The sequence below is a fragment of the Kryptolebias marmoratus genome, linkage group LG3 (assembly GCF_001649575.2).
Source record: "Kryptolebias marmoratus isolate JLee-2015 linkage group LG3, ASM164957v2, whole genome shotgun sequence".
In the NCBI taxonomy this organism is placed as follows: Eukaryota; Metazoa; Chordata; class Actinopteri; order Cyprinodontiformes; family Rivulidae; genus Kryptolebias; species Kryptolebias marmoratus.
The window spans coordinates 5,978,618-5,995,156 of NC_051432.1; the positions used below are offsets into that span (position 1 = coordinate 5,978,618).

Sequence of the window (16,539 nt, forward strand, 5' to 3'; positions counted from 1 at the left end):
ATTATGTCTACAAAACTGTAGCAAATTTGAATAGGAGGCCAACAACCCCACCTGGCCCCTCCTTGGTGGTGATCCTGACTCCAGTCTATAGAGAACATGGGCGGCGTTGCAGTTTCTGGAACATCTCATCCAGTATGCACCGGATGTATCCTTGATAGTGCTTGATTTTCATAAGGGTTAAAACTTCCTCCCTTAAATTTTCCAAGAGGATTTTGTAGCCAGGTCGCTTTTTTAGGAAGAGGAAAGTAACTCCTAACCACTTCATCTTCCAGAGTTGGCGCTCGTCTTGATGAAGGTTTCTGCGAACAGTCCAGATGACTGATTTATTGCTTCATGGAATAATTACACAATGCTGACGTTGTGGAAACGTTCGTGGCATAAAGATTTAACATTAACTGTTATTAAGAAGTCAAAAACATCCTAAAGGTACTCCAAGTAAATGGAGGCCAGGGAGACATGATGTACAGATTTATATCTTTTAATCTCAACTTTAAGAGGCACAATACGAACCCAACAAGTGAAATATTAAACTGGCATTATTCATTAAATATACAAAGTGGAGGAAAGATAAATTAAAGACAGAAGAGAACATCATTTCAAAACAACAAAGCACGTGTGTTTCACACCTGAAGGGGCAACAACATCCACAGATAAACACAAAGTCAACATTTAGGCATGTTTTAATTTACGTCTTTCGGTGAAGGTACAGTGATGCAGTTTCGTTAAAAGGCCACAAGAGGGCAGCATGACACAAATCTATCCCCATGCACGTCTCCAGGCCATGCTGATCTGGTTTAAGGCTTCCGCTCACGTCCTCACCGACAGCAGGTGCTGCTCACCCACTGACCCGGATCGACAAAGGCAGAGGTGCAGCTCTTTGGCATCTCAGAGTAACAATCGTAATGGGATTCCGAGGAAGCGCTCTAATCACCACCAAGTCGAGAGGAGATCAAACGAAGGCGACAGAGTAATGAGAGAGTGTTTTGGCAATTTTAGGTGATCTGTTTAGGTTGTAAGAATCTCTGTGGTCGTATATCAGCATGCACAGCCGCCCTGGCTCGCGACGGGCGTCTCCTTCAGAGCGTCCCCCTTCTGACTGACCGGCGGAGTGGCTGCGCCGTTGACGCTCTCGTTCATCTTCTCGCAGATGACGTCCACCAGCTTGTCGAAGACCTGCTTCACGTTGATGTTGTCCTTGGCGCTGGCCTCGAAGAACTGGAACCCTGTGAAGAGAGAGGGGAGAAGAGGTCAAGAGAAAACGATCAAAGACCCATGTGCTGGTACAAACTTAGACGAACATCTGGCTGCGTGTTTGTGGTCTCACCGAGCTCTCTGGCCACCCTTCGGCCATCTTCGGTCGGGATTTGTCTGTCGTCTTCCAAGTCCAGCTTGTTGCCCACCAGCACCACCTGAGCGCTGTCCCACGAGTATGTCTTAATTTGGGTAGCCCTGAGAAGCAGCGACAGCACTTTTACTGCGGCCAAACAGAAAAATGGCATCCACACAGAATAAAAAAAACATTCACATACAAGTGAAGTGAAGTGAAATTTATTTATATAGCACTTTTCCGCAACAAGGAAACTCAAAGTTTACAACACAGAAACAACAATCAGGTACAGAATCAAATATAGCAAACATCATAGAAACATCATAATCAAATACAGATCAATCATGTATAATCTAAATTAAATATAGGATAATCTAAATGAAATCATGGAACTAAACATATCTAAACATGAGCTAAAACAGTCAAAATAGTAGCTAAAATAATCTAAAAAACCATGATGAAGTTAAAGCTGAACTAAACAACAATTAGGCTAAGACAGTCAAAATATGAGCTAAGATAAACTAAACTAAATGTGCAGGAAGGCTAAATAAGCTAACATAAACTGAAACATGACAATGCTAAGCTAAGGGTACAACATGACTAAAGTACCAGAGGCTCGCTAAACAGCCAACATAAGAATTACTAAGATAACTAAACTAAGTTAAGATGCCAATTAGTAAAAGTAATTTATCTAAAGAAGCCGGCAGATTGCGTTGAATCTTCACTTTGTTGCAATCTCCCATCTTGAAGAAGCATTTACTTTATCTTTAACTGTTGAAGAAAACCCTCTTTGTTTGTTTTCATCATTGGGTGTACATCTACAACTTTGGAGACAGTCCAGTTAAACAGAGCCGTCACAGCTAGTCTACCTTAGCCAACACAAAAGTGGCTGAAGCCCAATCAATTGTACAGATATTGGGCTAAAATTTGACGGAGTAGTAGCTAAGAGTCATCCCCAACACATACTCAAGCACAAACATAATGTGTGAGATCCCAAACATTAATGGTTTGCCCCCAAATGGCTGCAACTCTGTCATTTCTCCACACGAGGTGAACTGCATTCTCCCGAGGATCGCTTGGCCTTTAATATTTTAAATGAATCTAATAGAAATATTAAAATTTCTAATTCTTTTGGACATTTACAAGTTTAGAAAAAAAAGGGAATTGCAAAGGTGTTACCTTTAAGAGCTGTGAAAGTACACATCTTTTATTACAGTTTCAGTTATTCGTCATTTCCTAACGGCTGGTATTAAGCTGCAGCTTTAATGCGACCATCTCAAGTGTTTTTATGACAACTTTTTATTGTGCCTAGAAGCTGCATATTTGCTGTTACAGCTGTAATGGCTCACTTTTCCCTTTTTTAATCTGAATGCAGCTGAAGGTTAGGGAGACTTTAGCTCACAGACACTTTGATAGAAAGTGTTACTAGAAAAGGTTCCTGGAGAACCTTTGAAGGGCCTGCCACTTGGAGCGTGATTTTGTTTCCTCATCTTAAATCACAACGACTCCATAAGTCAATCAGCTGTAGACGTACACATGATGACGAGTTTCACTAAAATCTGTTCATTTTGCAAACAGATATTATTCTCAACAGTTTATAGGAACATTTCAAACAAAAACTTAAGGGACCTGTTAGCAGTCAAGATATGTCTAACATATCACTGACAGCTACTTAAAATATAGATCAGTATCTTTAAAAATGGCTGAGTCATATCCACTTTTGTGTTTGATGAGGTAACTGTGGAAGCCATCTTGTATTATAGAAACTACAAAAGGTAATCAGTTTTTGATGTTTCTCTAACAACGACTTTCTTAAATTTACATCAAAATTCATCTAGCGATTCAAGAGATATTTTGCTAACAGACGGACAATCAGAGTCCACATGTTAATTCAACACATGGTTTTTATGGAGTCAAAAAAGATGAAAGATAACTAAAAAAAAAAGTTCATCACATCCAGATAACATCAAATCACCCGAGTTATGTGGCAGCCATTTTGATCTGCTGAGGCTCACTACTGGTCTAGAAACCATGGCAACAACCTTAGCCGATCGTTTTTCCCGCCCTTTGAGTGTGTGTGTGTGTGTGTGTGTGTGTGTGTGTGTGTGAGTGAGTCAAAAACATGGAGAATCTATTAGAAGTACAAGTCAAACAAGCAGTTGGTATACAAAAACAATCAGGTGTATTGAAAAACTTCTTGGGCCGTGAGTGAAAGGAGAAATTGGATCTCATTAATGTAGAACGTCACGTTTCTACAACGCTTTATGTCCGAGATATGACGAGTTAAAAAAATCTCTCACACCACGACCAGAAAAACTGGCAGACAAATTATAATAGAAAAGGCCAGGGAGTCAAGTGGTCGTACTCGGCCTTCTGGGGATACTTGAGAGGAAACCATAAGCCCTACAGCAGAAGCAGAAACATTTTCTGAAAGAAGACAAACATGTCTACGTTCTGATGTATAATTTGTGTCTGTATCATAAAAGATGTGAGCGTAGGAAGAGTTTGTTTGCTAAAGAAACATGTTCTGGTCACAGGACTCCTCACTCCAGGTCATGTGACCTCCACTCTGTCAGGTGACAGCTCCTCTCATTGGTTTGACTTGGGTTTTAATGGAGTCCTTCTTTGGAAATGACGTCACCATGGTAACTCGAAACGCCACTAAAAGCATTATAGCACACCTTGTGACCGAGCTGGTCGTTTTGATATATAATTTGTGTGGGTACGCTGTTCAGCTCCTTCAAGTTGAAGGAAGTTTAAAAACTACATAAATATATAAACCCATAAATACTTGTAGAGGTGGATCACAATAGGTGCCATGGGAGCAGTGAAGTATTTATTGAAGACCCAATTATCTTTTAGCTTCAGTGTTCTGAAAAGGTTGAATGTTAGCAGCCTGCAGTCATTTCTGCCAACAGCCAAACTTTACATAATAAAGTTTAGTTTTAGTTAGTATTACAACACTTATTCTTCCCTTTGGTAATCAATAATCAGTTTATATGATTTGAAATATTACACTTTATTTACTTTTGTCCTCATTGAAATGAATACAGCACTACTTAAATCCTTGAAAAACTTTGTTCTAATTGAAATCACTTCAACATAGTAGCTCCAACTTTAACTTTTAGCTGCTGTTTTGCTGATTTGAGCTTTTTCTGATTGTTTTAACAATTCAGTTTTAGCTTCAAACCAACTCCAGCACAGTCATTCGGGACTCACTGCATTTATATACAAAAAGCCATATCTCTAGTTAGTAATTTAATGAAAAACGCATTGACTGTGTGCGGGGGAGCAGGAGGGACTGAAAGTCCCACATCTGGAGTGTGCAGACTCTGGCCCCAGAAATACAGCTTCATAGTGTTCATAAACGGGATATTACGGCTTCACTTTTGAACAACAGAAGCAGCTGAAGACGCTTTGTCCATCATTAGACACAGGCTTTGGTCCAGGCCGGGAGACAAAGCATGAGAAATGTGGGTCAGATTGGATTATGTCTCAGGGAGGCAACAAGTGGCCGTTTCACGGCGAGCGATTAGTCACGAATCCTTCACGTAAAATCTGGTTATTCAGCGTTGTGTGTGGGTTATTGTTGCCTTCTGTTTGATGGTGGAGGATTGGTGAGTACAGTTCGTCAGCACCTTCATCGTTTATACAGGAACCCCCGTTATGAGTCGTAAATGTGCTCCGGATTTGGTCTTTTATTAGGGATTTGTAAGAACAATCCCAGACCAGAAAGGTTGGGTCTTTCATATGTAAAGACGAGGACGGGGTGTTGTTGTTCAATGGACACTTCTGACAACACATAAATGAAAACTGAAACACAATGCAAAACTCAAAACATTTTCTCAAATAAATCAGTGACTTTTTGAAATAAATTGAGGCAAAATGCTATTTTGTTTTTTTGTTTGTTTGACATCAGGACAAAATGTTCAAACGTGACTCAGATACAGCAGTTCTGTCAGGAGGAACGGGACTAAATACAACAAACTATTATAAGCTGTGGAAGGAAACCCAAAATATTTGATCCAAGTCAAAAAGGCAATGATACCAAATACTAAGATAATGTATGCAAACTTCTAGATTTAAAGCAAAAAATTAAAAAAACAACAACATTTAAACCTTTTTCTGTCATTATTTGGGCTTTTAACAAATAGAAATAATTTGGAGAATCCTAACTGACCTTAAAAAGGAAAGATTTAGTCTGATTTAATGTCAGACAGTGAGAAAATAAATTATTCTTTGTCTTTTTCTACCGTGTATGTAAACATCTGGGTTCAGCTGGATGTTGTCATCCTTTCCAACTAATGATGTGGAAAGTATTTGCTTGTATTTTAGCAGGTTTGTTGTGTAGTGAAATGGCAACTGGAGCAACACAAAACCAGAAAAGTGCTGCAAAGGAAACCCAGAAGTGAAAGATAAAGAGATGGCCAAAAGAAGACATGGGTTAGATTTTCTTTTGGCTTTGATCTAAGTTCTAACAAGCATGCAATAAAAAAGAAAGATAATTTAAGACATAATTTGTTTGAAATGATTTACAAAGTGGTGCACTTTGTATTTCATATCAAACACGGTGCAGACTTATTTGGAAAGAGGGCTGTTTCACCTACATGTTTACTTTGGATCGACTCACCAATCCTGCACAGCGCAGAACGTCTCCTGACTCGTGATGTCGTACATGAGCAGGAACCCCATGGCTCCTCTGTAATACGCTGTGGTGATGGTCCTGTAGCGCTCCTGTCCTGCTGTGTCCTGCAAACATGACAGTTGAAGGCTGAAATCCTAAGATCTCTGGAGCTTCAGACTCCTAATAATTAAATATAAACTATCTCACTAAAATTAGAAATACAGCTGAAGGGAAAACACAGTCTGCATCCTTTCAATTCAGCACATAATAAACATGATCTGTTCTAAAATTATTCAGATTTAACCCCAAGTGTACAAAACCACATAACGGAGTCAATCATGTCATTATTTATTAAATAAAAACAAAGCTAAAACGGAAAAGTTGCGTGTGGAAAAACTAACTTCATCCCTGCTGCTTCTAAATGATTTAAGAGGGAAAATAGCAGCCAGGTGCTGCTTGATTAACTGATCATCAGCAGTGGGACCACCTGTATACCCGGATGCTGTGTAGCGTACAGGCACAGGATGTGCTAAGACAACGCTAAGGCAGAAGGACATCAAAACTGTTGCTGCCCATGAACCTGGAAAGACTTACAAAGAATTTCCAAATTAAACATTGAGCCCATCTTTCAACAGTTAAAATATTTAAAGGCAGCTGCTAATCTTCCCAGGTGTGGCTGTCCAGTAAATTCACCCCAAGGTCAGACTGTGCAACGTTCAGAGAAGTTGCATAAATCCAAGAGCTCCCGCTCAAACTCTACAGGCCTTAGCAGGTTACAGGTTGAAGTTCATGACAGGACAATCAGAAAATAACTAAACAAACACGGGTTGTTTGGAAGGATTTCCAGGAGGAAGACTCGGCAGCTCGACTCAGGTTTGTAAGGATCAGATGAGACAAAGTAGAGATGTGGGTCCATAATGCACAATGCTATGTTGGGCAAAAACTCTACACAGAATATCAAACACCTCAGACCAGATGTCAAGCACGGTGGTGGAGGTCTGGTGATCTGGGCTTGTTTTGCAGCCCCAGGACCTGGGCTCCTTGCAGTCACTGAGTCGACCCTGAACTCCTCTGTGGACCAAAGGGTTCTGGAGTCCAATGTGAGGACATCTGTCCAACAGCTGAAGCTTGGATCAAGTTGGGTCTTAAAACAGAGCAATGATCCCAAACCCAGCAGCTGATCTACAACAGAATGACTGAGAAAGAAAAGATTTACGGAGTTTTAATGATCCAGCCAAAGTCCAGACCTCAGTCTGAGTGAAAAGCTGGGGTGGGACCTTCAGAGAGCTGCACAGTAACAAATGTCTGCTAAAATCAATGAAATGAAGCAACGCTGTGGGCCAAAATTCCTACACAAAAATGTGAAAAACTAATAAAGCCCTACAGAAAACAACAACAGAGTTATTGCTCCCAAAGGTTCTATAAGCTGCTGGATCATGAGGTGAACTTAGTTTTTCCACAAACTACTTCTTTATTTTGGCTTGTTTTTTTTTTGTTTGTTTAATAAATAAACAAATACTAGAATGGTCTGTCGTGTGTTTTTGTACACTTGAAACTCGCTTTCAATCATTTTCGAAACTGGTAAAGAACATAACTTTTATTATGTCCTGATACATAAAACCACAGAATTAAAAGAAGGTGCACTTTCCTTTTACCCGGTGACTGTAAATTAAAATATGCTCTGTGTCAAAAACAAACTGTGGCCTAATTCCAAAGAAAACAAACAAACAAACAAAAAAAAACAGTGAAATAAAAAAGGGACTCTTGGTAGAAACATAAGTCATGCTTTTCATTAAAAGCTGATGTTCCCACACCCTGTAAACAAACCATGAAATACAGCCAGAAAGACACAAAAATATTAATATTTCATTAAAAAATTAGGATGGCAAACTGGTTTTGAGTTCATTAAAATTACACAGCGATAAAAGGTTTTGTGGGTAATAAAAGACTGGGACATTCCTTCCCCATACATCGCCCGTAGTCACATTCCAGCGTTAATATCACGCTCTAAAGATGGCTCTCAGATGATCTACAGTAGATGTCAAAAAGCATTATTTTAAAAGATTTTAATGCGGCATTACTGTTCCATCATTTTCCCTCTCCTGCACCTTCTTTGTGTCTGGGAAAGTTTAATACACTTAAAAAAAGATTTAGTGCTTTCATCAGACCGGAGTGCTGAGGAGGAGGAGGAGGAGGAGGAGGAGGGTGCCTGCCTTCCTCTAACATCCAGTAATAGATCTGTCGCGGGTGTCAGTCTGCGCAGTAAGCACATTCGGCTCCGCCAGCTCAGTTCCATGCATCTTTCATGAAGCCTGCCGTCTGGGGACAATGTTAAACATCAACTGTCATTAACTCCGGAGTGGGAGAAATGAGTTCCAATTCATGACAGGCGGCGGCGTGTAAGTGGGCAAACACTCTACTCCCTCCGCTCCTCGTGCTTCTGCTGATACATTCTAAATATATCCACCCACAGGTTAGAGCCATTATTATCTTTAGGAAATTACCTCTTTGGCTGAAGCGTTTTACGCTCACTTTACTTTATGTCGTGTGTGTCACTTCTTTCCCCTCTTTAAAAAGGGAACTTTAAAAATGTGGTAAATGAAAAAACAATAATAAAAAAAAAGCTTCTTAAGAATTCTCCAGAAATATTTAGGATATTTTTGAACACAGATGTGATCGTAAGAGATCGGTCTTTAGGCTAACCAGGCTTTTAGCAGGCCTCGCAGTTTTAAAGAGCTTTGAACAAAGTAAAATGCACTGCCTGGCCAAAAAAAAAAATGCCACCTGGATTTAACTACGCAAATAGGTACGAGCCTCCTATTGGATAATTATTGCATGGGCGATTATGTTTCAGCTGGCAACAAGTTATTTAACCCCAACTGGTGCTATGAGTTGCTTCTCCTTTTTTAAACAACCATGTCAAAAGACAAATCCTGTGGTAGTGGAAAAGATGTCATTGGCATGCATCAGGCAGAGAAAACATCTAAGAAGATTGCAGAAACTACTAATATTTGGTTAAGAACGGTCCAACGCATTATTAAAAACTGGAAGGATAGTGGTGACCCATCGTCTTCAAGGAAGAAAGAATGGCGGGAAAAAAAATCCTGAATGGTTGTGATCGGTGATCACTTAAATGTTTGGTGAAATCAAATCAAAGAAAAACAACAGTAGAACTCCGGGCTACCTTTAATAGTGAAAGTAAGAGCATTTTCACATGCACAATGTGAAGGGAACTCAAAGGATTGGGACTGAACAGCTGTGTAGCCTTAAGAAAACCACTAATCAGTGAGGCTAACTGGAAAAAAAGGCTTCAATTTGCTAGGGAGCATAAAGATTGGACTCTGGAGCAATGGAAGAAGGTCAAGTGGTCTGATGAGTCCAGATTTACCCTGTTCCAGAGTGATAGGCACATCAGGGTAAGAAGAGAGGCAGGTGAAGTGTTCCACCCATCATGCCTAGTGCCTACAGTACAAGCCTGTGGGGGCAGTGTTATGATCTGGGGTTGCTGCAGTCGGTTAGGTCTAGGTTCATCAACAGTATGTGCTCAAAAAATGAGGTCAGCTGACTACCTGAATATACTGAATGACCAGGTTATTCCATCAATGGATTTTTTCTTCCCTGATGGCATATTCCAAGATGACAGTGCCAGGATTCATCTGGCTCGAGTTGTGAAAGAGTGGTTCAGGGAGGACGAGACATCATTTTCACACATGGATTGGCCACCACAGAGTCCAGACCTTAACCCCATTGAGAATCTTTGGGATGTGCTGGAGAAGGCTCTGCTCAGCGGTCAGACTCTACCATCATCAATGCAAGACCTTGGTGAAAAATTAATGCAACACTGGATGGAAATAAATCTTGTGACAGTGCAGAAGCTTATTGAAACAATGCCACCGCGAATGCGTGTTGTAACCAAACCTAAAGGCGGTCCGACGAAATATTAGAGTGTGTAACCTTTTTTTTTGGCCAGGCAGTGTATACAGCAAGTCTGTTGCTAATGTTGACTAATGATTCAGATTCTGTAGGTCTGCACACAGACATGCTGCTTACTGAACTGCACTTCACACTGGTCTACAACAAACTCTGAAAGGAGATTCTGAAAGATAAAAAGGTAAAAAAAAAAAAAAACTATGGAAAACTCCAGTAATTGACCCCATTACTTTATCTCACCCTGGTCAAACTGCCCTTTTGCTTCCAGATTAGCAAAGGAAAAGCAGAAAGACCAACAGTGACCTAAAAAGAGGCACAACCAAAGGTCTGGGAGGAAGCCAGGAAAAAATTCAAGTAGCTTTCCTGCAAAGAGTGCACACAGCTTGCATACCAGAGTTTTAACCAAAGCTGCCATATTATCTCTTAGCACTCAGACTACATGTTGGGGATGACTCTCAGCTACTAACTCACCTAACTGTAGCTTAATATCTATAAAACTGACAAACTCGTGGCTATTTTTGTGATTGCTAAGGTCAGTTAGCTGCGGTGGGTGTTCTGCTGTAGATGTCCATCCAATAATTACTTTCTGAGTTTCCTTAAAATTTGTGGTCCAAGAGACATTTTTGCACACACGCATAAATTAGGACTGCACAATATGAGAAAAACCTGCAACTTGTTGCAATGACGATTTGACTTACAATGTATAAATCTGGAAATTGTAGACTGGATCTATAATTCAATGGGCTGAAATGGACATTTGTGTTTTTAGCTTTCTTTACAGTCTAAATAAACTCTTTTGACTTGACCATAAAGCACTAGGAAAAAAAGCAAGAAACAAACAATATATGATGTAAAACTAGCAAGGCCACTGGATTTTTATAACTTATCAAACACAACATATGTTAATACCATTAGATAGATCTTTTAAAGACAAATACAACACAATTGGATTTTTTTAAATTGGTCTACTGGTTACCAAATTATTGTCAAAAAATTATCATCAGAATGGGTCTAAATTAATACGAATCTTAAACAGGCAGCAAAAGAAAGTCCTGTGTTTAACTTCCTGGAGCTTCTGTTCTCACAGCGGGCTGAAGGTGAGGAATCGCTCTGATTGGCTGTAAGTTTTCAGATTGTTCCTTCGTGGACAACATATGAACAAAGCAGTCCAAAGTACCAGCTCCCGCTCGGCTCTTTGACGATGCCCATCATTCACAGAATCAGCTGTAAATCCTCACAATGCAGGCATCCGTCAAAAGATCGACCATCTTTTAGGACTTTATTCATTCTTAATTTTTACACATGGATAACAATATTGGTATCAAATTGGAGCTTATTTTATGCAGATTTTTTATGTGGGTTATAAAATGTTTTATTTTATCTGAGTTGTGAAATGAATGAATGAATTAGCTCGATCATTGCCTGACCCAGTGCTACCGTGCGTCGTTTCTTTAATGGATAAAGAACAAAGAGAGGAGGAATGGGTTGGGAGCGGACAGGTGGCCCTGTTAGTAAAACACATTTTGAAAGTTTAGAGGTTGTTTTCTAGTGTCTTTGTCCTATTCTTCACAGTAAATACAACAAATGTGGGAGAACAAGTAGCAGAGAAACTCCATCCAACACGACTAATTCTCATCGTAAACACACCCATCACAGAGCACTTTCTGAGGGCGAGTGTCTTATCGCTGAGTGAAACGATTCACTGATATCTCACCCAGATCTGCAGTTTCACCCTCTTGTCGTTCCTGTAGATGGTCTTGACTTTAAAGTCGATGCCCACTGTGCTCACAAATGCCGAGGTGAACGAGTCGTCTGCGAAGCGGAACAGGAAGGAGGTCTTCCCCACGCTGCTGTTGCCGATGATCAGCACCTTGAACATGTAGTCAAAGTTCTGGTCGGCTGCATCTCTCTGCTCCTGGCCCACCCCTGGGTCTCGGGATAGTGCCATCTGTCAAACACAACCAGGAGGAGAGGAGCTGTCAGGGCCTTCGCTGTGTGGTTTGTCCTCTCGAATGGAACACAACACTAAATATTTCACAAAGATATTCTCCAGAAAGAAAAAAAAAGTTCCTCATCTCCCATTTGTTAATCAGTTAAATTGTAAGAATCAACACACGGAAATTCAAACAGTAGGTATAACCTCTTTTTGGCATCTCTAAACATAAATAAAAGAAATAAAGTAGTTAATTATCATCATTAGGGAAACAATTTGGCTCATTGTCTTTTCAACATTGCTTAAGCTTCTTTAGGTTTACAGGCATGTGAGACAGTGGTGAAGTGGTTAGAGGTTAGAGCTGTCGCCTCCCAGCAAGCAGATTGCAGGATCCCCTCCTGACCTCGGGCCTTCCTGGGTGGAGTTCACATGTTCTCCCTGTGCACACATGGGTGTACTCTGGTTTCCTCCCACAGACCAAAAACATGCATGTTAGGTTCATTTGTAACTCTAAAATTGTCCCTAGGTGTGAGTGAGAGGGTAAATAGTTGTTTGTCTCTGTGATGGACTTGCGACGTGTCATGGGTGTCCCCCACCTTTCAAACAATGATGGGTGGAGATAGGCACCAGCTCCCCGAGACCCAGAAAGGAGAAGCAGGTAAAGAACATGGATGGTTGGATGTTTACAGGCATTTGTTTACACACTTCTCCCTTAAAAAGGTCCTACCCCCAAATTTTCATCAGACTGAGGCCGAACTGGGCCACTGAAACTCCCTGATTCTTTTCTCTTTCAGTCGTTCTGATAAAGGTTTTCTGGCGTTCTTGGGCTAAACGTCTTGTTGAATGATCCGGTTTTAGTTAAGCTTCAGCTGTCAGACAGATGGCCTCACATTTGACTCTATAACTCTTTGGTCAACAGAGGAGTTCATGGTCGACTGCAAGGCACCCAGGTCCTGTGGCTGCAAACAGGCCCGAATCATCCATCCTAAACTGCCGTGCTTAACAGTTGCTATATGGTAAAATAAGGTCAACATCACTCTTTTCTGTTCAAAAACCTGGTTTTCAGGTTGTGTTCAGAGAAAAGAAGCTTTCTCCAAGTAACTCTTCCATGCAAGCCATAAGTCTCCCGTTCTTTTTCTCTAATTTCCACTGCCATGATCTTTAACTGCTCTTAGAACAAGAAGGCAAATTCTCTGCTTGTTTCCTGCTAGTGCAAAATAATTCTTACTGTAAAATAATAGACTCCAAATTGTGTTAAAATGACCTCAAAACCCTTTTCAGATTGATGAAAGATCACAGCTTTTACCAACAGAGAATAAATTGATTGGGGGGCGGGCATGCTGTCAGTTACAGATGCCTAGACATCACTGCACATGATTTGTACCCGTTACTGATGGCGGTCAATAACTTTTTAGGTTAGAGCAACTCCTGTAGACATGAGATTCAGAGGTACAGGATAAAATGCCCGCCTGCTTGTTAAAACATAATGAAATATTTAAAATAGAAGTAACCACAAATAGCAAAAACTGTGTATTTAATAACAATGCATGCTCTCCAGAACTGTTTTGGGATTGTGAGTAATTGTTTGGCAGCACTCCTTTGCTGTCTCATGTCGTCTAGATGCAGGCGAACCTAATGCCTGGTGGAGTAAACCTCCATCCCCCCTTCGAGCTCAGCACAAGGCTGTGAATCCCAGCCAGGGCGTGCCCCCCCACCCCCACCCCCACCCCCTAATACCATCTCCCATTATCTGTCACCTGCTGCTTCCTCGGTCCATTTGTCACATGAAGTCAGACACTTACAGGGCGAGCAGACGCTGAGTGGTGTGCTGAGGGCAACAGATTCTCTTAACCTGTGTGTGCATTTCATCCATCACCCATCCACCCACTGACACTCCCACCTAAACACACACACACACACACACACTCCCTTCCATCCATCCTCTCTATCTGGCCCATATTCATCCATCTATGCATCCTTCCTGTCATAGTCCGACCACTCTCAGCCCCTCCCTTAGTCTCTCCACATCATGATGAGGCTGAACCATCCATTGATCTGCACATCCACCCCCTCCGTCCTGAGGCGCAGCAGCTCCTGCCTGGTTGTCTCTGGAGACCAGCTCAGCATTACCACCTCCAAGGATCATAACAGATGTACACACACACGCTCAGCAAAACACCAACATCCGCGCATGCGCGTACGCACCAACGACAGTCTGCACCCAAACTGTTTGGTGCAGGTTTTAACAACGAGTTAACTCAAACAAAAGCCTCACTTTGCCTCATTTGGGGACTTAAACCGCCTCAATTTAGGACATTTAAATGTGTTTTTTATTTTATTTTTTTGCCCAGGAAGCCGGTGTTTTTATGATGGGGGGAAACCCCCCAATGACTCTGCTTCTTAACTCTGATACATAATTATTTTATTCCTCAACTTTACGACATGAAATCAAAGCTAGCGTTGGCCTAATTTGGGCCACACCGATCCACCATACGGTAACTCCTCCACGGGGAACCACTTCCAACACCTCCCCTCTGTCCGATACACGTGATTTAAAATGTATTTTTTACCTTGGAAGTCGTCTAGGAGTCGGTCCTCTCCGTCCTTCCCGCAGCCGTCCACCTCCACCTGAAAGCCCCAGACTAGTGCGCTGCAGTCGGCCGCTGGTGCTCAGGTGCTCCGCTCCCGGACCTCCACACGGTGCCTGTGCCCGTCACCAGGATGGGGCAAACACCGCGGAACCCGTCAAGTCAGCCAGAAAGAAGAAAAAAAGTCTGCACGGCACTTCCGGTGCGGAGTTACAAAAATAAAAGCACAGCCATAAAATAAAATAAGATTTTGTTTTAATACCTTGGGGGCAAAGCTGTAATCCTGTAAGCGCCTGCCCATTTATTGATTTGTCTCATTTAAACTTTTTTATACTAATGTATGAATTATAATGGGTCGGTAATCTATAAGAGTGAAAAGAAAAGCATTAATTTATGAGCAACAAAATCAAAGAAATTTATTTTACAGACAGGCAGTTCAGTCCCACCTATATTCAATCAAAAAAAGTCACATATAAAATATTATAAATGTTTTGAAGGACCTGATATTTAAACACTCATCAGCTTTCATCTTTAAATCCCCAAAGTAATTTAGGACTTATTTTTGTAATAATCTAAGGTGACCAAATGTCCTTGTTTCATTGAATAAACTGTATAACAAGTTTAAAGAGAACTAAGACAGAAAGAAATGTTAAAGCTGTTGCCAGTGGCTTATTACAATCACAATAGTAACTGCGCATCCGTGTCTCTCATTCCCTTGATAGCACTCTTCATGAGACAGACATACAAAAACAAAGAAGGCATTAAACCTCAGACATTCACTGTACACTCACCGGCCACTTCATTAAGTACACCTTGCTAGTACCGTGTCACACTCCCCTTTCGCCTTCAGAGCTGCTTTAATTCTTCATGTCACAGATTCAACAAGATGTTGGAAACATTCCTCAGAGATTCAAGTCCATATTGACATGGTAGCATCTCTCAGTTGCTGCACATTTGTCCATGGTGCGTCTCCTTTTCCTCCACATCCAAAAGGTGCTCGGTTGGACTGAGATCTGGTGATCATGGAGGCCTCTGGAGTTCAGTGAATCCAGACTCATCAGACCAGGCAGTGTTTTTCAGTTCCTTATTGTCCAGTTTTGTTGAATCTGTGTGAACTGTAGCATCAGTTTCCTGTTCTTAGCTGAATGTCACCCGGTGTGACCTGCTGCTGTAGCTCATCTGCTTCAAGGCTGGATGTGTTGTGTGTTCAGAGATGGTTCTGCAAACCTTGGTTGGAACAACTGGATATTTGAGCTGCTGTTGTCCTTCTGTCATCTCGAACCAGTCTGCTTATTCTCTTCAGACCTCTGACATTAACAAGGTTTTTATTTGTCCATACAAATGCTGCTCACTGGATATTTTCTCTTTTTTTAGATCATTCTCTGTAAATCCTAGAGATGGTTGTGTGTAAAAATCCCTGATGTGCACCTAATACATTTGTTTGTGAGTGTATATATATATATATATATATATATATATATATATATATATATAAAAATATAAAAGTCATTTAAAAACATTCATGAACTATAAGTGGCACACACCAATTTTTGTTTTGTTTTGTTTTGCAGAAGATATGATAAGTTAAAATGACCCTTCACTTCAGGTTTTGAAGAGAAACTTTTGAGCTCACACACAAAATAAGTCTGTGAGAGTTTGGATGTGTTCACTCTGGGATGATCTGAGTCCTACATCGAAATGTCCTATATAGTGAAAGACACTGGGTGAAAGAAGACAAAAATGTCTAAATTTTGATGCATAAACTGCATAGGAAGTGTTAAGCTTGTGAAAATAGGAAGAGTTTGCAAAACCTTGAAAAGTTTAAACAACTCACCAGTCAGGGTGTGACTTCATCAGACTGTAAGCTGAACATTGTGTGGTAAAATCTTCAAAAGTCACTAAACTTACACTGCAATTAGGTAAAAGCTGTTCAGGATACCAAAACACCAGTCCACTTAGCTAAAGTTCACGTTTCTGTGACCCGTTTAAACTCTGAATGATGTTTCCACTGTAAAGTTTGCCAAAACTGCAGGGCTCCAAATAGGGCAGGGTTTCATCAAAATTCCATCACTGTTATCTTTGCTGTTAATTTAGTCTGTGCTGTATAATGTAACGGTACCAAAGGGCAAAGCACACC

At 40.9% G+C, this 16,539-nt stretch overlaps 1 protein-coding gene across 1 annotated transcript; it reads right to left on the minus strand.

Annotated features, from left to right (window-relative positions):
* Positions 1-462: 462 nt before the first annotated feature.
* Positions 463-14,562, minus strand: LOC108244319 (ras-related protein Rab-3D-like). The gene is made up of 5 exons (XM_017430423.3): positions 14,385-14,562; positions 11,596-11,829; positions 5,958-6,076; positions 1,325-1,449; positions 463-1,223 (listed from the first exon to the last, which is right to left on the minus strand). Exons 2-5 carry the CDS (start codon positions 11,827-11,829, stop codon positions 1,036-1,038), a joined length of 666 nt encoding a protein of 221 aa, XP_017285912.1. The 5' UTR covers positions 14,385-14,562; the 3' UTR covers positions 463-1,035.
* Positions 14,563-16,539: the final 1,977 nt, after the last annotated feature.

Coding starts and splice junctions, on each gene's coding strand:
- LOC108244319 (XM_017430423.3), bottom strand. CDS start 11,829: ATGGCACTATCCCGAGACCCAGGGGTGGGCCAGGAGCAGAGAGATGCA. Junction 6,077..11,595: donor GGGTGAAACTGCAGATCTGG/GTGAGATATCAG, acceptor TCATGTTTGCAG/GACACAGCAGGACAGGAGCG. Junction 1,450..5,957: donor TTCTGCGCTGTGCAGGATTG/GTGAGTCGATCC, acceptor GCTGCTTCTCAG/GGCTACCCAAATTAAGACAT.